Below are 24,846 nucleotides of genomic sequence, written 5' to 3'. Positions count from 1 at the left end.
TTCACAAACAAACAAGAACAGGCTTGCGAGACAACTAATCTCTATATTACATAAGAAAATATAATCAGTTAATAATCATTTGGCACATACCAGAAACCCATTGCTAGAAGAAATGTGGCTATTTTTAATCCCTGTACTTGTTTTCTGATGTTGTTATTACGCCCAGGAAATGCTGAAAACAGACAACAGATTTAGCGTCTGAAATATATAAAGTCTCGCTGCACCTGTATCAAGCTAATAAGGCAATTACCACTTCTGACAATAGCCTTGGCATGTTGCTCTATGATAGTTATTAATTCTACAACAGAAAACCATATGTGTTTGCACTTATATTTAATGGAATCCGATACAACAGTGGCTGAATATTCACATTTTCAGTCACAGGGTATTTTATTCCTTTTGACTTACAATTGTATTTATAGTGTTAGCTTGAAACATGAAACACAACAATATGTACGATAGTTTTGCATGTACTAAAAATACTGTATATGAATGAATGAGGTTATATATTTTACCTACCTGTTAAATTGTGATTTATACAATTCCCATATTGTATTAAATTTGTACCTAAAGAAACAGTGTTGAATTGTGAATCTAATTGCTATCCATATTAAATGCATAGTATTCATATTAATTGCATAGTATTCATATTAAAGTGATGGTAAAGTTGCAATGTTTTGTGCGCTTATCTAGGTAGCCTATATGTTTATGAGCAAAGTCGCTAAGTTTGTTTTGTACATGCACAAATACATACACACAAGCACAGGGGCAGAACTGCAGGGGGTGCAGAGGTTGCAACTGCGACTGGTCCCCCGAGGGTGGGGGCCCAGCTTCAACAAAAAACTTTTTCCTTTTTTTTTCAATAAAAATGTTGACCTGCCACTGCCTGCACTGATATCATGTGAGTGTGACATGATGCCTCACTAGTGTCTCTGACTACAGGGGTTAGTGTTTCTGTTTTACCCATTGGTGTTTATGTGTGTGTGTGTGTATGTGACTGTGTGTGTGTGTGTGTGTGTGTGTGTGTGTATGTATGTGTGTATGTGTGTATGTGACTGTGTGTGTATTTATGCATGTATGTGTGTATGTATGTATGTGACTGTGTGTGTATTATGCATGTATGTGTGTATGTTTGTGGAACCAGCAAATTACAGACCTTGTTACTACAGCATGGGGGGGCATGGGGTAAACAGTGTCACTATACAGTACCACTATATACAGTACGGGGGGCTGGACCATGTCACAGACTACTGTGGTCACTCTATAAAGTACTGGGGCGCGTAGGGTCAGGCCAGCCATCTCACCGGCAGCTTACAGACTGTGTCACTAACTCACTATATACAGTACTGGTGGGTTAAACATTGTCACTATATACAGTAATAGGGGGTCAGACCATCTCGTAGAATGTGGGCACAGGGTACCTCCTTTTGCAGACGTAATCTGCTTCCCATTTTATTTCTGTGTTAAATGTTATAAAAAAGATATATATCAAATTCACCTTTTTTTGGGGGGTGGGTTGGTCCGGCCCTTCTTAGATTCTGGCACCTGGGTCCTGTGATTTCTAGTTATGCCTCTGCACAAGCACACACTGAAACAAGCACACACTTATAGAAGCACACACACACACGTACAATATTAATCCTATTGTATTTTTGTGATTGTTTTTGGCACATTCATTACCTTCACAGCTTTTCTTTTGCCCTCCAGATGCACCCATGAGTCAAATGCATTTAGCCATTCCAGAGCCAATAGAGGAGTAATGCACAGAAGCTCAGTTTTTCTCTGGAATCAGCTATTCCATCTGTGTTTTCAAACAGGGCAACCCTCTGCATGTTTTAAGCTCCAAAGAAATGCCATTTACAAGGCTGATTTGATAACAGTTATAAAGACTTTTATATCTGTTTTATAATGCAGTGACTTTAAAGGCTTAGTGGTTTTCAGAAATTGTCTGTGCAATATTCCCTCTGTCATGTTTGTTTTTAATATATGTTCTTTATGTTTATTAATTGTATTTATTTTTTTATTTTTTTACTTTGCTAAATAACATAGACACGTGGCATGGAATAGGAACCATTGCTGTAAATATCTGACTGCACCTGTGAGACAGTGTTTAGCTGGAACATAAAGTTTGTCCTTTCATCTCACATATTTTCATGAACACAAGGTGCAGCCTCATAGTTTTTAACACCCACAGTCAGCACAAGATGTACTAAGGATTCCCAGTAGGAATTATTTAGACAATTATCTAATTTTATTTTTTAAAGCCCGTTAAATAGACTAATGTGCTGAAACCGGAGAACGCTCTTTAAGCCAATATTTAGGTCAGGACACGCTGCTAATGACCGCAGAGGCAGCACCTACAGCTTTAGTGAACTAGATATAAGATTAATTAATGAAAACTGACCTTTAAGTGTTTTTTTGTAAGTACCATGGATAGCTCATCTTTTGTGGCATGCAAAAATGTTGTTGTTTTTTATATGTTAAGTGTCTATCTTTATCATGTTACACATACAGTAACTATGTAAATTAATATAAATAAAATACTTTATTAAGCAGCTGAGAATGTGCAACCAACATTATTAACCTTTATTGAAATCCTATAGGCCAACATTTTAGTTCAGAGTCTTTGCTGATGCAAAATCGTTCAGATGTTTGGTAGTACTGACAGTAACATAGTCTACAAATTTATTTTTGCTAGACAGCAGAAAAAAAAATATATAGGGTCAGAGTGAAAAGCTAATTTATTTTCCCCTCGAGCACTAACAGCACTCAAAGTAAAATATTATTACGGCCGGCTTAGTGCGCGTATTACAAGTTGAAAGTAAAAAGCACGCAAGCGAAAGACTCAGGTGCGCTAATTCCAGGACTTTTGATAAAGCGACCGCACTTACTCCTTCTTCCCATAGAATTCTATAGGGTGCGCTACAAAAAGATTACGAGTTTTGAGCGCTATAGGGAATGTAAAGAACGCCACAAAATTGGCGTTATTTAATTTCCTATAGCGCTGCCATTACAAGTTTAAAAAAACAGTGCTTGTGCGGGCAATATGAAGATTTTAAGCCCTATACCTCTCCCAAAACAAGTGCTGTGTTTGATGGACTCGTGCAAGCTTTCCCCATAGACATCAATGGGGAGAGCCGGCAAAAAAAAAAAGTCTAACATCTGCGATCACGAAAACAAAAGCTCTGTAATGCAGCCCCATTGACGTCTATAGGGAAAATAAGACAGTTTAAACCTAACATCCTAACATAAACCCAGAGTCTAAACACCCCTAATCTGCTGACCCTGACATCGCCGACACCTGCCTACAGTTATTAACCGCTAATCTGCCGCTCCCCATATCACCGCCACCTAAATAAAGCTATTAACCCCTAAACCTCTGGCCTCCCACATCACTACCACTAAATAAAACTATTAACCCCTAAACCACCAGCCACCCACATCGCAACAACCTAAATTAAACTATTAACCCCTAATCTTAACGTAACCCTAACATCCCCTAACTTTAACATAATTAAAATAGATCTAAATAAAATTTACAATTATTAACTAAATAATACCTATTAACCCCTAAACTACCAGTCCCTCACATTGCAACAACCTAAATTAAACTATATTAACCCCTAAACCTAACCCTAATCCCCCCAACTTTAACATAATGAAATTAGATTTAAATTAAAGTTACTATTATTAACTACTTACCTGTGAAATAAAACCTAATCTAGCGACAATTTAACTAATAGTTATATTGTAGCTAGCTTAGGTTTTATTTTTATTTCACAGGTAAGTTTGTATTTATTTTAACTAGGTAGACTAGTTAGTAAATAGTTATTAACTACCTAGTTAAAATAAATACAAACTTACGTGTGAAATAAAACCTAAACTGCCTTACACTAAAACCTAACATTAAAAAAAAAAGAAGAAATTATCCAAAAAAATAAAGATTATTCCTATTCTAATACCCTTAAAAAAAAACACCCCAAAATAAAAAAGCCTAATCTAGAATAAACTACCAAGGGCCCTTAAAAGGGCCTTTTGGGGGGGCCTTAAAAGGGCCTTTTGTAAGGCATTGCCCTGAGATAAACAGCTTTTTTGCTCCAAAGAAAATACAAACACCCCCTAACAGTATAAAACCCCCCAAACTACCAAGGGCCCTTAAAAAGGTCTTTTGGGGGGCCCTTAAAAGGGCCTTTTGTAGGGCATTGCCCTGAGATAAACAGCTCTTTTGCTAAAAAAAAAAAACACCCCCTAAAAATATGCATTACACAAAATAACAAACAAATTATCAAAAATAAAAAAAATATTCCTATTCTAATACCCATAAAAAAATACCCCAAAATAAAAAACCTAATCTAGAATAAAATACCAATGGCCCTTAAAAGGGCCTTTTGTAGGGCATTGCCCTAAAGATATCAGCTGTTTTATTAAAAAAAATTGCAAAGACCCACTTACATTACAACCCCCCCCAACCCACAAAATAAAAAAAACTATCAGAAAAGCATAAGCTACCAATTTCCCTGAAAAGGTCATTTGTATGGGCATTGCCCTTAAAAGGGCCTTTAGCTCTTACTGCCCATACCCTAAACTAAAAAATAAAACCCATCCAATAAACCCTTAAAAAAGCCTAACACTAACCCCCTTATGATCCACTTACAGTTTTTGAAGTCCCGCATTAACAATCTTCATCCCGGCAAAGTCTTCATCCAGGCAGCCTCTTCAATCTTCATCACTGCAGCGACAATAGGATTTAAGCAGCTCTCATTCTATTGGCTAATTTGAATTAGTCAATATAATTAGAGCTGCTTAAATCCTCTTGGCTGATTTGAATAGCCAATAGGATTTTAGCAGTCTTAATTCCTATTGGCTGATTAAATTTTTTCAGCCAATAGGAATGCAAGGGATGTCATCTTGAATCGCGTCCCTTGCATTTAAGATCCAGTGTATGGCAGTGACCGTATGAAGAGAATGATCTGCGCTGGATGTCTTCAGGATGGACTCGCTCCGTGCCTCCGGGATTGAAGAGGTCGCATGGATGAAGACTTCTCGCCGCTTGGATCAGGACGTCGCTGCTGGGATGAAGATTGAAGAGGCCGTCTGGATGAAGACTTCGCCGGGATGAAGATCGTTCAAGCGGGACTTCAAAAACTGTACGTGGATTGTCAGGGGGTTAATGTTAGGCTTTTTTAAGGGTTGGTTGGGGGGTCTTTGTATTTTTTTTACAGGTAAAAGAGCTGATATCTTTTGGAGCAATGCCCCACAAAAGGCCCTTTTAAGGGCTATTGGTAGTTTAATTGTAGGCTAGGGGTTTTTTTTTTTTTTTTTGGGTGGGCATTTTTATTTTGATAGGGCTATTAGATTAGGTGTAATTCTTTTTATTTTTGATAATTTAGTATTTTATGTTTGGTAATTTAGTGTTTGTTATTTTTTGTAACTTACGCCTAGATTTAGAGTTTTGTCGGTAAAGACCCGCGTCGCAATGCAGCTTTTTTTTCCAACGCACCCTTAAGACTACGCTGGTATTTAGAGTTGTCTGAGGGGCTGCGTTAGGCTACAAAAAAGGGTGCGTTAAGCCGAATGTACTGCCACTTCAACCCTCAATACCAGAGTTGCTTACGGTAGCGGTAAGCTGGCAAAACGTGCTCGTGCACGATTCCCCCATAGGAAACAATGGGGCAGTTTGGGATGAAAAAAAAACCTAACACCTGCAAAATAGCTGCGTTAAGCTCCCAACGCAGCCCCATTGTTTCCTATGGGGAAACACTCTCTAAGTCTACACCTAACACCCTAACATGTATCCCGAGTCTAAACACCCCTAACCTTACACTCATTAACCCTTAATCTGCCGCCCTCGCTATCGCTGACACCTGCATTATACTATTAACCCCTAATCTGCCTCTCCGGACAACGCCGCAACCTACATTATACCTATGTACCCCTAATCTGCTGCCCCTAACATCGCCAACCCCTATATTATATTTATTAACCCCTAATCTGCCCCCCCAACGTTGCTGCTACCTTACTTACACTTATTAACCCCTAATCTGCTGACCGGACCTCGCCGCTACTCTAATAAATGTATTAACCCCTAAAGCTAAGTCTAACCCTAACACCCCCCTAAATTAAATATAATTTTAATCTAACGAAATAAATGAAATATTATTAACTAAAGTATTTCTATTTAAAACTATAAATACTTACCTGTAAAATAAACCCTAATATAGCTACAATATAATGAATAATTACATTGTAGCTATTTTAGGATTTATATTTATTTTACAGGCAACTTTGTATTTATTTTAACCAGGTACAATAGCTATTAAATAGTTATTAATTATTTAATAGCTACCTAGTTAAAATAATTACAAAATTACCTGTAAAATAAATCCTAACCTAAGTTACAATTAAACCTAACACTACACTATCAATAAATTAATTAACTAAACTATCTACAATTATCTACAATTAAACCTAACACTACACTATCAATAAATTAATTAAATAAATTACCTACAATTATCTACAATTAAACCTAACACTACACTATCAATAAATTAATTAAATAAATTACCTACAATTACATACAATTAAATAAACTAAACTAAATTACAAAAAAAAACATAACACTAAATTACAAAAAATAAAAAAAGATTACAAGAATATTAGGCTAATTACACCTACGCTAAGCCCCCTAATAAAATAAAAAAGCCCCACAAAATAATAAAGGTCCCTACCCTATTCTAAATTAAAAAGTAACCAGCTCTTTTACCAGCCCTTAAAATGGCTTTTTGCGGGGCATGCCCCAAAGTAATCAGCTCTTTTGCCTGTAAAAAAAATACAACCCCCCCAACATTAAAACCCACCACCCACATACCCCTACTCTAACCCAAACCCCCCTTAAATAAACCTAGGTAATTTATTTAATTAATTTATTGATAGTGTAGTGTTAGGTTTAATTGTAACTTAGGTTAGGATTTATTTTACAGGTAATTTTCTAATTATTTTAACTAGTTAGCTATTAAATAGTTAATAACTATTTAATAGCTATTGTACCTAGTTAAAATAAATACAAAGTTATTTTGTTAGATTAAAATTATATTTAATTTAGGGTGGTGTTAGTGTTAGGGTTAGACTTAGCTTTAGGGGTTAATACATTTATTAGAGTAGCGGCGAGGTCCGGTCGGCAGATTAGGGGTTAATACTTGAAGTTAGGTGGCGGCGATGTTAGGGAGGGCAGATTAGGGGTTAATACTATTTATTATAGTGTGTGCGGCGGTTTAGGGGTTAATACCTTTATTATAGTGGCCGCGAGGTCCGGTCGGCAGATTAGGGGTTAATAAGTGTAGTTAGGTAGCGGCGACGTTGGGGGGGGGGGCAGATTAGGGGTTAATAAATATTATGTAGGTGTCGGCGATGTTAGGGGCAGCAGATTAGGGGTTCATAGGGATAATGTAGATGGCGGCGGTGTGCGGTCGGCAGATTAGGGGTTAAAAATTTTTATTAGAGTGGCGGCGATGTGGGGGGACCTCGGTTTAGGGGTACATAGGTAGTTTATGGGTGTTAGTGTACTTTAGAGCACTGTAGTTAAGAGCTTTATAAACCGGCGTTAGCCAATAAAGCTCTTAACTACTGACTTTTTTTTGCGGCTGGAGTCTTGTCGGTAGAGGCTCTACCGCTCACTTCAGCCAAGACTGTAAATACTGGCGTTAGGAAGATCCCATTGAAAAGATAGGATACGCAATTGGCGTAAGGGGATCTGTGGTATGGAAAAGTCACGGCTTGAAAGGGAGTGGTAGACCCTTTCCTGGCTGACTCTAAATACCAGCGGGCGGCCAAAAGCAGCGTTAGGACCCCTTAACGCTGCTTTTGACGGCTAACGCAGAACTCTAAATCTAGGCGTTAGTTTTTTGTTTTTTTTGTAATTAGATAGTTTGTAATTTTTAGAGTAGTGTTAGGATTTTTTTAATGTGTAGTTTAGTTTAATTTAATTTAATTGGTAGTTAGTTAAATTTTAGTTTAATAGTTATATTAGTTTAATTTTAGTTTAAACTTAGTTTTTTTTAATTTGACAGGTAAGTTTTAAATTAATTTAAGATAGGGAAATTTTAATTTTAATATAAAGTTAGGGTGGAGGTTTAGGGGTTACTAGTTTAAATTAGTTTATTGCGATGTGGGGGGGCTTTCGGTTTAGGGGTTAGTTTTATTTAGTATATTTCGTTGTGGGGGGGAATTCGGTTTAGGGGTTAATAGGTTTATTATAGTGGCTTGTGGTTTAGGGCTTAATAACTTTACTATAGCGGGGGCGATGTGGGCGGACGGCAGATTAGGGGTTAATAATATTTAAATAGTGTTTGCAATACGGGAGGGCAGTGTTTTAGGGGTTAATAACTTTAGTATAGTGGTGACGATGTCGGGAAGTGGCGAAATAGGGGTTAATTTTTTTAATTTTTTGTTGCGGCGATGTTGGGAGCGGCAGATTAGGGGTTAATAAATTTATTATAGTGTTTGCGATGCGGGAGGGCCTCAGTTTAGGGGTTAATAGGTAGTTTATGGGTGTTTAGTGTACTTTGTAACAGTTTAGTTATGAGTTTTATGTTACAGCTTTGTAGTGTAAAACTCATAACTAATGATTTTAGATGGTGGTACAGATCTTGTCATTTTAGGCTGTAACGTTCACTTTTTAGCCTCATTTTTACGAGTGCGGTGCTGACGTTGCGGTACAGGCTTAAAGATGTGCGGTACACCTTTACCGATAAGACTTGTAATAACTGCGGTGCTGTTTTAACGCTGAATATGCCATATTTTCAGCGTTACGAGCCGCAACGCAAAACTCGTAATCTAGGAGGTGATAATTAGTTATCGCTCGCGTTCTAACCCAAAACTGCTGTATAAATAAAGATGATAGATATTTTGTGTGTTTATATATATATATATATATATATATATATAAATAAATATTTTTTTCTAAGTGAAGAACATAGGAATCTTAAGTATTTCTATTCAAAAGACATTAAAACATGTTATAAATTAATTAAAAAAAATGACTGCATATTTTTACTGGGAATGGCTCCAAAATGTGTATTTAATTATTAATGTGTGCACATAAATATTTACACATTTAAACACATAAATACACATGTATACACATAAACAGACATATTTATATCAAGATTTAAATTATATTTTGAATAAAAAAAGTGTACATATGAGTGTAATTCTTTATTTTAAAATGTTTGATGCGTTTTGTTAAATAATTTTTAGCCCTTACACTTTATATCAGTTTTTAAGTTGCGCTAAATGTTCTAGTGGAGTTTCGGCTTCTATTCGAGTGCAACCTATAACTTTCAACTTGTACTTAGCGCATTCATGAAATCCACTGAAAATATTGCGGTAGGGCACTGGTTTTTAAACCAGTATTTATGCCTCCCTCACAGGCCAGATTTTGAGGATATCTGAACTGGAGCACAGGTGAAATAATCAGCTAATTAGTAAACATTGTTATTTTACCTGCTGTCACCAAAGGTAATGCACAAAATCTGGTTTGAAAACCAGTGATCTAGAGCAATGTCAGCCATGTTAACCCTTCTCTGGTAAAGGGACTTGTAAAATCCAGCGATATTATTTATCACTACCGTGCTAGCATTAGCACGCCACTTGTAATCCAGCCTATAGTAAGTATGGAAACATTTAGGGCAAGTAGAATTTTGTTAATTACAAGAAAAGCAGTTAAAATATGGTGCCTTCACGCTCTGAATAGCTACAGATTTACACACACGAAGCAAAATAGTTTCCGCCTGTGAGGTTAACAAACGAACTCCGTAACTATTTGGCTTATGCTCCTTACTTTGTTTGTGAGGTTTACTGTTATTGAACCACTTGGTTTTAGAGTGTACCTCCGTGAGTGGAGAGTATATCCGCTTTTAGACTTTTACTTAAACTTTGTGTATATTTGCCACACTTTATTTGTCGTACTATTAAACACTTATTTTGTACGTATCAATTTAGTGTCATTATATTATTAGCCCCTCCTCCCTTACAGTAATAGCAGCGCTCTTTTAACCCTTTGAATTACTGGGTGTGATTGATCTGCAGCCTATTTCAGAATCACTATTACTACACAGAGAGATGATTTTTCCTTTAAAGTTCATGAAACCCAAAAATTTTCTTTCGTGATTCAGATAGAGGATACAATTTTAAATAACTTTCTCTTTTATTTCTATTATCTAATCTGTTTCATTCTCTTGGTTTCATTTGTTGAAGGAACAGCAATGCACTACTGGTTTCTAACTGAACACATGGATGAGCCAATCACATTTAATATATATATGCAGCCACAAATCAACAGCTAGAACCTACTGTAGGTTCTCTGCTGCTCATGAACTTGCCTAGATAAACCTTTCAACAAACGATAACAAGATAAGGAAACAAATTAAATAATAGAAGTAAATTGGCAAGTTGTTTAAAATTGTATTCTCTATCCTAATCCCCTACAGATCTTCATAAAAACATTCTAGAAGCTCAGTATGAATGAAGATGCACCTTTGTGAAAAACAATGTATTTTTCAGCATGGCCTTTCAGAGGTCTAGTGCATTGTTTTTTAGGCTTCTTCTAAGCCACAGTGGTAAAAACCTCTCAGGACTAAGTCTTAAAATATAGGTCACCTGAAACAATATCAGCTATTACAAATATTCCGTGCTGTAGCCCCACCAACAGCTAAGTGCTTAGCAACTCTTGCCAATCGTTTCTGTACAAGGAACTAAAAGGGTATTGGAAAAAAGGAAACACTGCTCAGACAAAAACCCTTTTCTTAGGATTGTGAAATTGCTTTAATGCAGCCAATTATTTCACTAACACTACAAAGGCTCCTTTTTTTCTAGCTTTAGCTGTTTTGTTTTTTTTTTAATAATTCAGTTGCTTTGCTCAGCTGTTTATTTTGATTCTTTTTAACACCTTAGATGACAGAAAGAACTGCAACACTTTCCTGTATCCCGGCATCCAGTGGGATAAAATGGAAATGTATAACCATCAGTTAACACTGCCATTATGGGCTAGGTTATGAGTGGATCGCTATTTATCACTCCAGTCGCATGTTAACTCTGCTAGACTTTGTATTTTTGTGCGCTTGGGGTAGCGCGCATATTACAAGTTGAAAGTAAAAAGTTTTCTTCAATAGGGCGTGAAAAGTGGGAAGAAAAATAACACCCATACTCGCGTGCAAACTCAAACACGTTTACTCAAGTGTGCTAAACCCAACATGAAATGTTCTTCACATAGCAGAATATGCTCTATAATATATATATATACATACAGGGAGTGCAGAATTATTAGGCAAGTTGTATTTTTGAGGATTAATTTTATTATTGAACAACAACCATGTTCTCAATGAACCCAAAAAACTCATTAATATCAAAGCTGAATATTTTTGGAAGTAGTTTTTAGTTTGTTTTTAGTTTTAGCTATTTTAGGGGGATATCTGTGTGTGCAGGTGACTATTACTGTGCATAATTATTAGGCAACTTAACAAAAAACAAATATATACCCATTTCAATTATTTATTTTTACCAGTGAAACCAATATAACATCTCAACATTCACAAATATACATTTCTGACATTCAAAAACAAAACAAAACAAATCAGTGACCAATATAGCCACCTTTCTTTGCAAGGACACTCAAAAGCCTGCCATCCATGGATTCTGTCAGTGTTTTGATCTGTTCACCATCAACATTGCGTGCAGCAGCAACCACAGCCTCCCAGACACTGTTCAGAGAGGTGTACTGTTTTCCCTCCTTGTAAATCTCACATTTGATGATGGACCACAGGTTCTTAATGGGGTTCAAATCAGGTGAACAAGGAGGCCATGTCATTAGATTTTCTTCTTTTATACCTTTTCTTGCCAGCCACGCTGTTGAGTATTGGACGCGTGTGATAGAGCATTGTCCTGCATGAAAATCATGTTTTTCTTGAAGGATGCAGACTTCTTCCTGTACCACTGTTTGAAGAAGGTGTCTTCCAGAAACTGGCAGTAGGACTGGGAGTTGAGCTTGACTCCATCCTCAACCCGAAAAGGCCCCACAAGCTCATCTTTGATGATACCAGCCCAAACCAGTACTCCACCTCCACCTTGCTGGCGTCTGAGTCAGACTGGAGCTCTCTGCCCTTTACCAATCCAGCCACGGGCCCATCCATCTGGCCCATCAAGACTCACTCTCATTTCATCAGTCCATAAAACCTTAGAAAAATTAGTCTTGAGATATTTCTTGGCCCAGTCTTGACGTTTCAGCTTGTGTGTCTTGTTCAGTGGTGATCGTCTTTCAGCCTTTCTTACCTTGGCCATGTCTCTGAGTATTGCACACCTTGTGCTTTTGGGCACTCCAGTGATGTTGCAGCTCTGAAATATGGCCAAACTGGTGGCAAGTGGCATCTTGGCAGCTGCACGCTTGACTTTTCTCAGTTCATGGGCAGTTATTTTGCGCCTTGGTTTTTCCAAACGCTTCTTGCGACCCTGTTGACTATTTTGAATGAAACGCTTGATTGTTCGATGATCACGCTTCAGAAGCTTTGCAATTTTAAGAGTGCTGCATCCCTCTGCAAGATATCTCACTATTTTGACTTTTCTGAGCCTGTCAAGTCCTTCTTTTGACCCATTTTGCCAAAGGAAAGGAAGTTGCCTAATAATTATGAACACCTGATATAGGGTGTTGATGTCATTAGACCACACCCTTCTCATTACAGAGATGCACATCACCTAATATGCTTAATTGATAGTAGGCTTTCAAGCCTATACAGCTTGGAGTAAGACAACATGCATAAAGAGGATGATGTGGTCAAAATACTCATTTGCCTAATAATTCTGCACTCCCTGTATGTATGTATATATATATATATATATATACATCTCAATATCTGTTTAAGAATACTTAGACCATATTTCCCTATGTAGAAATATGATTTTACATGTTACTACTTGACTGCAAAGGGGTTCAATATGCACACATACATACACACACACATATATATATATATATATATATATATATATATATATATATATATATATATATATATATATATATATATAACACAACAAAAAATTGAACTCTCTGGTCTTTTTCAGATAATCTTTTACTGTAAAATATAGTGACGTTTCGGGGGCAAAGTATCCCCTTTATGTGTTTATATGTGTATATATGTCTGTAAATACATTTATACACATATAAATACTTAAATACATATGTACACACACACACATATATATATATATATATATATACATACATATAAATACATATATATCTACATTTAGACATGTATATGTGTGTATCTCTATGCTAAAGCCCTTTACCTGCCTTTTTCTTCCTAACACCTGAGACCTCATATGTTGAGCCCTTATACCTTTTTATGCAATTTTGTAAAAATAATTATATATAGAGCCTCTATATAAACATTATTACTCGCACGCAACAGTTAGTATGCAACTCATAAATCTAGCCCTATGTTGGAACAGTACCAAGTCTAGCAAATCAACCCTTTAAACAGCCTGCCAAATTAATATTTATATTTGATTATAGAAGAAAGTATATACAGAAGTATATAGCAGTGTATGGTAGAGCTACATATGTATTTACTTTGTTTTAAATGACTAACGTTTTTACAAATTTACACTGCTGCATTATAATGCACACTCCTCAGCCTACCGCAGTTACCACAAAGGATATAAAGAGTTAAAACTGACAATAGAAGTGTGTGTGTGAGTATATTTGTGTGTATAGAATATATATATATATATATATATTTATATGTGTGTGTGTGTGTGTGAGTATATTCGTGTGTATAGAATATGTATATATATATATATATATGTGTGTGTGTGTGTGAGTATATTTGTGTGTATAGAATATGTATATATATATATATATATATATATATATATATATATACAGTATATGTGTGTGTGTATATGTGTATATATATATGTGTGTGTGCGTGTTTATGTATATGTATGCATATATATATGTGTGTGTGTGCATATATATATATATATATATGTGTGTGTATTTGTGTGTGTATATTTATATATACATATATATGTGTGTGTGTTTTTATATATATATATATGTGTGTGTGTGTGTGTGTACAAGTGTATATATATGTATATGTGAGTGAGTGTTTGGGTATGATTGTTTATGTGTATCTGTGTGTGTGTATGTGTGTGTGCGTATATATATATATATATTTATCCATGTGCATTTGTGTGTGTGTGTCCCTGGTCATGTTCATATAGGAAAAAGCATGTGGCTACTAGTAATTAAGAATGACTTATTAAAGGAATTACAGGACATTCAGTATAGCATCAATAACTGCATCTACTTTCTGAAGAAGAAAGACTAAACATATAATTATCCTGCCGTATAATAGTTCTTCTTTTATTAAGACAACACCTTGGTGGCTTCTGAAAATGTGCTAAATGAATTTCTATATTTCACTGTTTTGTTTAGACAAGTCAGACAGTTATTTTTTCCTACTCATAAATCACATGCTCTGAAATATCTGCTTTCTTGATGATTATCATTGATGTAATTCATGTTATAAGTAAGGGCTAATTATCTCACTTCCCTTTATAACTGGCAATCGGTATAGCAACTGATTACAATATAAATGCTTAGCTTGTAAGTATTTACTGTAGATTAATCAAATGCCCAATTTGTAGGGCTTATTGCTATTATATAATATTTTCATTATTATTTAGATTCCTTTATTTATAATTCTAGAAGAGCATTATTTATCATAAAACACTCATAAAACAAGTGCTTAAAAAGGTAATTTCCAAAGGAGCATTACTAGGAACTGTCAGCTAATAAACAGTAGTAGGAACTCTAGGAAGTGCTTTCCAGTAAATGGACATCAGTAGGAACTGTCAGATAATAACCATTAGTAGGCACTCAAGGAAGTGCCTGACTACCAATAAACGTTAGTAGGAACTCTAGGAAGTGATTGTCAGCCAATAAGATTTAGTAGAGTGATAGAGAAGTCAATGTTGACTAACTCTTGGTAGGGGGCGCTATTTGGTCAGATACAAGAAGTATAAATTGAACTAAAACAATGATATATTCAAATGTACATATGTAATATACAACCTGAAAAAGTGATATGTATAGTTATATGAGAAATACTAATCCCAAAAATGTTAACAAACATAGATCTCTATGGGTAACTGTCCATTTGTAGAAGATGGTCCAACTGATACTGGATGAAACGCTTGCTCCATGGTATCAGTGGCAGGGATAAGGAAAAAAGGCTGCACTCTCCTCACATAAAGATGTCAAGATATCTGAAAAATTGATGAAAACAAGAGAGGCGCCTGTGTGTACCGATAATAGAACACAATAATCGCAGTCAATAAACCCTAGTCAGGGTACTCAAATTTGTGAAGAGCACTCAGACAGTGCTATTAGGCACAGGCTGGATATTTGACAGCAACTTAGCTCACTGGTCAGCCTGAATACAGGAACATGGTAACATCAGATCTAGCGAAAAGGAAACAGACTAGGGAAAAGGATTACAGCCTGTGTGTACCAGTAATATAACAAGGTGGTATCAGTATATAAACCCTAATCAGGGTACTCACATTTGTGAAGAGCACTCAGACAGTGCTATCAGATGCACGCTTGATATTTGACAGCAACCTAGCTCACTGAACAAACCGGTGGCAGGAACCCTGAAACACAGGAACCCTGGGGACCCAATGACTTGAAAGTGTAAAAATATGCTTTAAAAGTGCTGCAGTTGGTGCAGCCAGAAACTCCCTGAGGGAGTGGTAGGTAATTGGTAGGCAAGTAAGACAAGGTTTATATGATATATTTATAAGATTTAGTAGGAACACTAGGAAGTGCCATTCAACCAATGGACATTATTAGGAACCCTAGGAAGGGCCTGTCAGCTAATTAACATTAGTAGGAGCTATCAGCTAATAAGCCCTAGTAGGAACTCTAGGAAGTGCCTGACTGCCAAAAAGTATTAGTAAGAACGTTAGGAAGTGCTTGTCAGCCAATAAGATTTAGCAGGAACACTAGGAAGTGCCTTTCAGTTATAAACATTAGTAGGAATTCTAGGCATTGCCTGTCAGCCAAAAAGCATAAGTAGGAAACTATGAAGTGCTTGTCAGCCAATGGGAATTAGTAGGAACTTTAGGAAGTGCCTGTCTGCCAACAAGCATTAGTAGGAACTCTATGAAGTGCCTGTCAGCAAAAAAGCATTAGTAGGAACTCTATGAAGTGCCTGGCAGCCAATTAGCATTAGTAGGAACTCTATGAAGTGCCTGTCAGCCAACTGGCATTAGTAGGAAATCTAGGAAGTGCCTGTCAGCCAATGGGAATTAGTAGGAACTTTAGGAAGTGCTTGTCTGCCAACAAGCATTAGTAGGAACTCTATGAAGTGGCTGTCAGCAAAAAAGCATTAGTAGGAACTCTATGAAGTGCCTGGCAGCCAATTAGCATTAGTAGGAACTCTATGAAGTGCCTGTCAGCCAACTGGCATTAGTAGGAAATCTAGGAAGTGCCTGTCAGCCAATGGGAATTAGTAGGAACTTTAGGAAGTGCCTGTCAGCAAAAAGCATTAGTAGTAACTCTATGAAGTGCCTGACAGCCAATTAGCTTTAGTAGGAACTCTATGAAGTGCCTGACAGCCAATTAGCATTAGTAGGAACTCTATGAAGTGCCTGGCAGCCAATTAGCATACATATGGAAGGCTAGCAAGTTCCGGGCCGCCAATAAGCATTATTAGGAACTCTTGGAAGTGCCTGTCAGCAAATAAGCATTAGTAGGAATTTTATGAAGTTCCTGTCAGTCAACGGGCATTAGTAGGAACTCTAGGAAGTGCCTGGCAGCCAATAAGCATTAGTAGATACTCTAGGAAGTGCCTAGCAGTCAATGGGCATTAGTAGGAACACTAGGAAGTGCCTGTCTGACAATAAGCATTATTGGCAGAAAGGCTAGGACATGCCTGTCAGCTAATTAGCATTAGTAGGAACTTCCTGTCAGTTAATAAGAATTAACAGGAGCTCTAGGAAGTGTCTGTTAGCCAATAAGCATTAGCAGGACCTCTAGGCACTGCCTGTTAGCCAATAAGCATTAGTAGAAACCCTATAAAGTGACTACCAGCCAATAAGCATTAGTAGGAACTCTAGGAAGTGCCTGTCAGCCAATGAGCATTAGTAGGAACACTAGAAAGTGCCTGACTGCCAATAAGCATTAGAATGAACTCTAGGAAATGCCTGTCAGCCAATTAGCGTTAGTAGGAAATGCCTGTCAGACAATAAGCATTAACAGGAACTCTAGGAACTGTCTGATATATAATAAGCATTAGTAAAACCTCTAGGATGTTCCTGTCCGGCGTCAATGGGCATTAGTAGGAACTCTAGGAAGTGCCTGTCAGCCAATGAGCATTTGTAGGGACTTTATGAAGGGCCTGTCAGTCAATGAGCATTAGTAGGGGCTGCCTGTCAGCCAATAAGCATTAGCAGGAACTCTAGAAAGTGCCTGTAGGCAATAAGCGTTAGTACAAACTCTAGGAAATGCCTGTCAACCAATGAGCATTAGTACAAACTCTAGGAAGTGCAGTCAATAAACATTAGCAGGAACTCTAGGAAGTGCCTGTCAGCCATTGAGCATTAGTAGGAACTGCCTGTCAACCGATAGGCATTAGTAGGAATACCAGGACCTGCCTGTCTGCAATAAGTGTTAGTAAGAACTCTAGGAAGTGCCTGTCAGCCAATGAGCATTAGTAGGAACTCTAGGAAGTGCCTTTCAGCCAATGAGCATTAGTAGGAACTCTAGGAAGTGCCTGTCAGCCAATAAGCATTAGCAGGAACTCGGCAGTGCCTGTCAGCCAATTAGCATTAGTAGGAACTGCCTGAAAAACCAATAGGCATTAGTAGGAACTCCAGGAAGTGCCTGTCAGCCAATAAGCATTACTAAAAACTCCTGGAAGTGCTTGTCGACCAAGTGGCATTAGTAGGAACTCTAGGAAGTGCTTTTCAGAAAAATGTTTAAATATGAGCATCCACTATTCAAAATCATGCATCATGGCAGAAGTAGCATTGGCATGTTGCAGGGTTTACAATTTATTATACAGGCAGCTGTATTTATTTGGAATAGCTTGTCAAAAGCCACATGTACAGATAAGTGCTTAATCATGCTGTAAAAGTATCGACCTTTGTCTCTTAACCTTGCAGAACTCAGCATCAGCTATTACTTATAATTATATCATAAACAGGGTTTTAGATCTTTCTGCACCCCATGTGCAGTATAAAATATTACCCTATTAGTGATTAATACACAAAGAAAAAAGTATAAATACAAAATATAAATGTGGTATAGTTTTAAATAAATATGGTGGAGTAGAACCTTTCAATAAAAAAAAATTGAAATTGAAATAGTAGCTGAGGTAGATCGATGTCCCCAAATGGTTAGATAGTTTTGCACACCACATTACCCATGTCATTACCTCAGCAACTTTCTGTTGGCATGGATAATTTCCCCCTATATATGCTTGTGCGCATGGACATCTGCAAACACTTTTCCAGGAGAAGGGTGAAAAAAATACCCTTATTGCACATATGACCTGCTCATCTTTTTAACATGGCAACTCATTGGCATCAAGTGAGTGTTTTTGCTTAGATATAAAATGCATGCCCGCCAATCTGCTCTTTATAATACCCATGCTTGTGCATACATGTTACAAGATGGCTATGCATTATATACTGAAAAAGGAAGAAATAGAAACTTAAAAAAAAATTAAAATTAAAGTATATTAATAGCTAAAATATTCTTCATGATTCCACAATTTATTTCATAAAGTATCTTTGAGAGTACTAATCACTTTAATGTCCCTTTAAGGAAAAATTCCCACTGCATTTTACATAACACAATAAACACCTCTTGCTTTTGTTTTTTTGCCCCTCGCTTCCTAAAAAATCTGTAATCTGCAAATACTCATATCAAACAGATGATTTGGGCAATTATCATCATTTTACGGAATTAGCTTTTTGGCTTTATAAGGGAGTGTAGGCATAGCATCATTTTGTACACAAAACCAAGAGGTGTTTAGAGCTGTGCAGTATTTTGTCCTTACATTATGGAGGGCAATCATGCATTTTTAAAATAAGGAATTTAGAATGCTGGTATTTTGCATGTGGGTCCATGGTTATATGCACAATAAAAGGAAAAGACATAGCTTGTGGTTTGTGCAAAATGCCAGCACAAAGAGTCAATTGTAGTTTTTAATATGTGTACCATTTTATCAGTATATATAATATAAATATGTATTAACAGTCATTTGAGAGTCCCACTAACAATCATGCAATGTTCTATGCACTAAGCATTGCAGCTGCATCGTTTCTCTGTATGACTGTATATAATTACACAGACATTCCTCTATTGGTCCCCGTGCCCTGAAAGCTGCAGAGGTTTGAGATACAAGTCCCCGTGCCCACAGAATTCAGCACTGGCGACAAGTATACAACCAATCAGATTAGGAAGCAGGCCATGGCACTTCAGAAAAAATGTTAGATTTTTTTTTCCGCCTGTGATGCAGCTGCTGTGCCTAAGGAAGACTGCATCAAATTCTTTGTTGTGACCAGTTTCTTGTTGAGCAGGGAATCAAACAGCGGGGAGGATCAGACTAAAGAGAGATGCGAATAATCAGGGGGAGATCATTCTTGTGGACGTATTACAGAACTGAATGACAAGTAGATTCTGAAAGATGCTAGTGTAGGTTGCTAAATGGATTGTGTGTGGATCGACAACAATAACACAGGGAAAAGGACTGAATTTACTGAGCAGATCAGGCTGCATTCTGACTTCTGGAGAAAAGCATTGTGGAGAATCCAGTGTGCATAACAGGGCCTCATATGGATAACATGTTCTTGTGAGTATCATAGTGTTTTACTGAATGCTTTTATTCTGCAGGTGTCTGTAAATTAACTGCTTGTCTGCCTAAAGGGAGACAAAGCAACACAGTTTATATTTTTGGCATGCAGGGGGTTAACCATTTCAATTAATTCCCCCAGCAAGATTGCTGTATCATGTCTTAGTATTGGGGAGTCATATCAGTGAAATATTGACAAATCAAAGGAGCTTTTAGGTTTAAGATGTTATATTGGGCAGTTTCTAAATAAATATATATAGTTTGTAGCTTTATTTTGACATATAGAAGAAACATATCTCCAAAGAGAGTTATGTCCCTTGTTATGGAATCATTTATGAATTATCCAGACATTGTATCTAATTTTTAGCCAAATGTATTTGGAGTACTTTCTAGAGTAGTGATTGTGATATAAGCGTGTGACGACTCTTGGGTATGGGGTGTTCATTTTTATTGGGAAATGTGTAAAGCTCAACATTTAGGGAAATGGGTTTCTACAATATGTATTATTAATCATTACACTTTTTCAGTTTTAGTTAATTAAAATGAGTTATTGCACCTGTAGTGTGGAAGGTGCTACAGTGATATAATAGAAAGCCAAAACTAATTTAGAATAAATAATACACCAATAGTAAAACCAAACAATCGGTTTAAATCAGTGGTAACACAAATATAAAAAAAAGTAGGGTATATTAAGGGGGCATCTTAATGAAAACATATAGGGGCCGAATCATCAAGCTCCGAATGGAACTTGATGCCCCTGTTTCCGTGCAAGCCTTCAGGCTCGCCAATAACAACAATTATGAAGCAGCGGTCTAAAGACTGCTGTTCTATAACTTGTCCATCTGCTCTGAGGCTACGGACATCAATCCGCCCAATCCTATATGATCGGGCTGATTGACACCCAAATCTGCAGGGGGGGCATTGCACAAGCAGTTCACAAGAACTGCTTGTGCAATGATAAATGCTGTCGGCATTCATCAATGTGCGGCGGACATGATACGCTACATCGTATCATGTCTGCTCGCACTTTCATAAATTGGCCCCATATTCTCTAATTCATTGGAACATCTGATTTTTACATTAGTGATTCTAAATAATTATGTGTTTATCCCCGCCAAAGGACTTAAACACATGGCTAAAGTCAGTGCTGTTCCTGATTGGGTCGTCAGTTGCTTCTTGCTCTAGAGCTGCAGGGGTTAAAAACATAGCAGACATCAGTATTGTTCTAAGGGACTACAAGATATAATTTTTATATTGGAACATTCATTTTATCCCTCAGACATTATTGTGGACTTACTCTTTATAAAAACAGCTTGGAACCGGAAAAGGTTTGGATTTTTGAAGAGTTAGGATTTGGGAATATTTGTATGTTTGTATCTGCACAATGGGACAGCTTGGAGAGGGTGTGAAACCAATCGTAAACAACTTTGGGATTACAAGTGGAGCTCTATTTTAATGTGCTCCTGTATAGGGGCAACTTTGCTCATTTACGGGCGCACGTTAATTAACCAGCCATTACAAGTTGCTGGTTAATGATACCGCAAACTCACGGTATCACTTTGCACTTAGACCCCTGGTTATTTAAAAAAAGGTCCCCCAATTGCCTCCATAATAAAGTTTACAGTTACTTGTATAAAAAAAAATATGAGCATCTTTATTTTTTGTAAAAAAAAAACTACACAAAGCAGTTATAAGGGGTTAATGTGAGGTGATGTGGGGTGCTAGAAAAAAACAGCACTGAAAAGTGTCTTTACATAGCAGCCTATGGGGACTGTGTTTTAAACTGGGAATATAGATGTATATGCTTATATACATATATATTTATTAAACACATAAATATATATGCAAATATTCATAAACATATATATTTTAATTTAAAACTTTTAAATTTGCTGCCCAATGCTGCGCGACTAACCCCCTGCGCTGTGCTAAGTTCTTCACAGCATCAGAACGAGACTCCTATTGGAGCCTATGGAAGCACGCTAGCATGAGCACAAAGCTTCCCTGCAATGCAAATGTGAGGTTGCATTCGAATTGCGCTCGTGAAAGCGCAATTTTGCATTCCACTCGTAATCTTTCTAGGCCAATATCTTATGTCATTAAGGCAATATTTTAATAATACATACAACCGAAAAGTAGTTTTATATCATTTGTAATACTTTTGTAGATATAGTACCATCAGATAGTACAGTACTGTAAACCGAAGAGTAAAAAACAAATATAGACTAACATTTGCATTTTAGAACACAAAAGAACAAACCAAATACGCAGAATGAGAAGACTGTGACTTAGCAGCAGGGAAAAATTGTAATCATTTAAAATAAAAAAATCCAAAGGTGCAAGGCTTCTGCAAGGAGCATAAAGTAGCTGAATGGGGGTTACAATTTTAAAAAAAAAACATAAAGTTAAGGCACAAATATTAGAAATAAATAAATAAAAATATATATTTTTAATGATCTGTTCTCTAGGTACCCTTCTTTTCTGGAAAAAAATACACAAACAGCTTTGATTAAGACCTTATTTATTTCATTTGAATAAAATATGTATTTTTCACACCTTTTGTTTCAGTGTTCTCACATGATAATATAAATAAACTGTATATAAAAATATGAGCACAAAAACCGAAGTGATATTGATTACGCTCAGGCAATTATTATTGGGCTAATCAATGCTTTGAATACATAATATCTAGCATTTATTTACAGTTTAATGTCCCTTAAATATTGTTATAGATAATTACATTTTAAGTGTATAGTCCATTAAAACTCAGTAAAACTTGCTTTTCATTGAGTACTGTATTGTGTAGGAGCTGTCACTTAACTGGCGTTTAGTGAAGTGCTAATTTAAAGAGACAGTGTATCCTAATTTTTCTCCCCTTTAAATTGTTCCCAATGATCCATTTTACCTGCTAGAGTGTACTAAATAATTTACAGATAACACCTTTACCCTTATTTCAGCATTTTGGATAGCTGATTTTGTCTGTGGTATTGCTACCTATTCTGAAAGTTTATATTCTTAAAGGGACACTGAACCCAAATTTTTTCTTTTGTAATTCAGAAAGAGCATGCAATTTTAAGCAACTTTCTAATTTACTCCTATTTTCAATCTTTCTTCATTCTCTTGCTATCATTATTTGAAAAAAGAAGGCATCTAAACTTTTTTTTGGTTTCAGTACTCTGGACAGCACTTTTTTATTGGTGGATGAATTAATCCACCAATCAGCAAGGACAACCCAGGTTGTTCACCAAAAATGGGCCGGCATCTAAACTTACATTCTTGCATTTCAAATAAAGATACCAAGAGAATGAAGAAAAATTGATAATAGGAGTAAATTAGAAAGTTGCTTAAAATTTCATGCTCAATCTGAATCACAAAATAAACATTTTGGTTACAGTGTCCATTTAAGTATTGGCTATAGAGAAGCTGTGTGAACATAGCCATCAGAAGAAAGTACACTCCCAATGGGGGTTAAGAGAGATAACATCTTACTTTTTAAATTTTCTCTATATGTATTGTGGTTTGGTAAATAGGCAGAGATAATATAAAGTAGCATGTGTGTGTACAAAAAGTGATAAAGAGATCTGATTCCCTTCAAGAACAACCTATTCTAATGGGGTTGGTTTGAAAGATAAAAAAAACAGCTATTTCATATGCAAAATAAACCTAAATAAGCTATTTCTCATACATGTTATACTCTGCAGCTGGTATAACAAGTCACTGGAAACCCATTGAGGGACAAATTTTTTACAGTATATTGCCCTTTTAAATGTAGATGTCACTTTATTGATCTTGCAAAGGAACTGAATGCCTGTCACCGAGCTTAATGTTAACTATTGCACAGGGAAATTATTTTGCAAGCTGTTTTAATCATTTTTAGCATATTTATTCATATAAAAGTGTCATTTTTTGAAAACATGGAGAAAGTATGTTTCTGAAAACTAGAAGAATCCTGATCAGATTAGAAATAGAATTTTTCACAAAAAAGGAACACACCACAGGCTAGAAGAAAGCTTAGGAAGCCTTCTAACAAGAATCACATGAGGGACATCAGATCACTCTTGTCCTAGCAAAGATTCATTTAATTAGATTAACAGTGATAAGGGGATTAGGTTAGGAAGACTTTAGCAGAATAAATATGTAAGGAGCTTTGGGCAAAGCAATGGAAACCAGACTGTATATTAATAAATTCATATGAGGCAGCTGCTGTCCAAGTGCACTTGTCCTGTGAGAAAGTGATTGTCAGAAGTGTATGCAGAAATGTGTGTCTGGGGGAGGGTTCAATAAATATTTGTCTGTTTGTCTATCTATCTATCATCTATCTATCTATCTATCTATCTATTTATCTATCTATCTATCTATCTATCTATCTATCTATCTATCATCTATCTATCTATCTATCTATCTATCTTTCTGTCTATAATCTATCTCCATCTATCTATGATCAATCTATCTATCTATCTATCTATCATCTATCTATACATCTATCATCTATCTATCTATCTATCTCTGTCTGTCTGTCTATTTATCTATAATCTTTCTCAATCTATCTATCTATCTATCTATCTATATATCTATCTATCTACCCATCATCTATCTTTCTATCTATCTATCTATCTATCTATCTATCTATCTATCTATCTATCTATCTATCTATCATTTATCTATCATCTATCTATCTATCTATCTATCTATATCTATCTCTCTCTCTGTCTATCTGTAATGTATCTCCATCTATATATAATCTATCCATCTATCTATCTATCTATCATTTATCTAATCTATCTCTTTCTCCCTGTCTCTCTATCTATCTATCTATCTATCTATTAAATATATCTATCATCTATCTGTCTATCTTTCTATCTATCTCTCTCTGTCTATCTATAATCTATCTCCATCTATCTATAACCTATATATTGATCTA

At 36.2% G+C, this 24,846-nt stretch overlaps 1 protein-coding gene across 2 annotated transcripts in view; it reads left to right on the top strand.

Annotated features, from left to right (window-relative positions):
• The window catches only part of ARRB1 (arrestin beta 1), a 621,679-nt gene that overhangs the window by 213,836 nt on the left and 382,997 nt on the right, over nt 1-24,846 (top strand). Inside the window, exon 1 of one of the 2 annotated variants that reach the window (XM_053708768.1) lies at nt 19,889-19,925. The exons of the other annotated variant lie outside the window; for it this stretch is intronic. Within the exon in view, the coding sequence (XP_053564743.1) occupies nt 19,909-19,925 (17 nt within the window). The 5' untranslated portion in view covers nt 19,889-19,908. Of the gene's footprint in view, nt 1-19,888; nt 19,926-24,846 lie in introns of those variants that run through there. 2 annotated transcript variants of the gene reach the window in all.

Source organism: Bombina bombina, chromosome 3 (genome assembly GCF_027579735.1).
Source record: "Bombina bombina isolate aBomBom1 chromosome 3, aBomBom1.pri, whole genome shotgun sequence".
Classification (NCBI taxonomy): Eukaryota; Metazoa; Chordata; class Amphibia; order Anura; family Bombinatoridae; genus Bombina; species Bombina bombina.
Note: the sequence above shows the minus strand (reverse complement) of the source record. Positions and strands in the feature narration are given on the sequence as shown.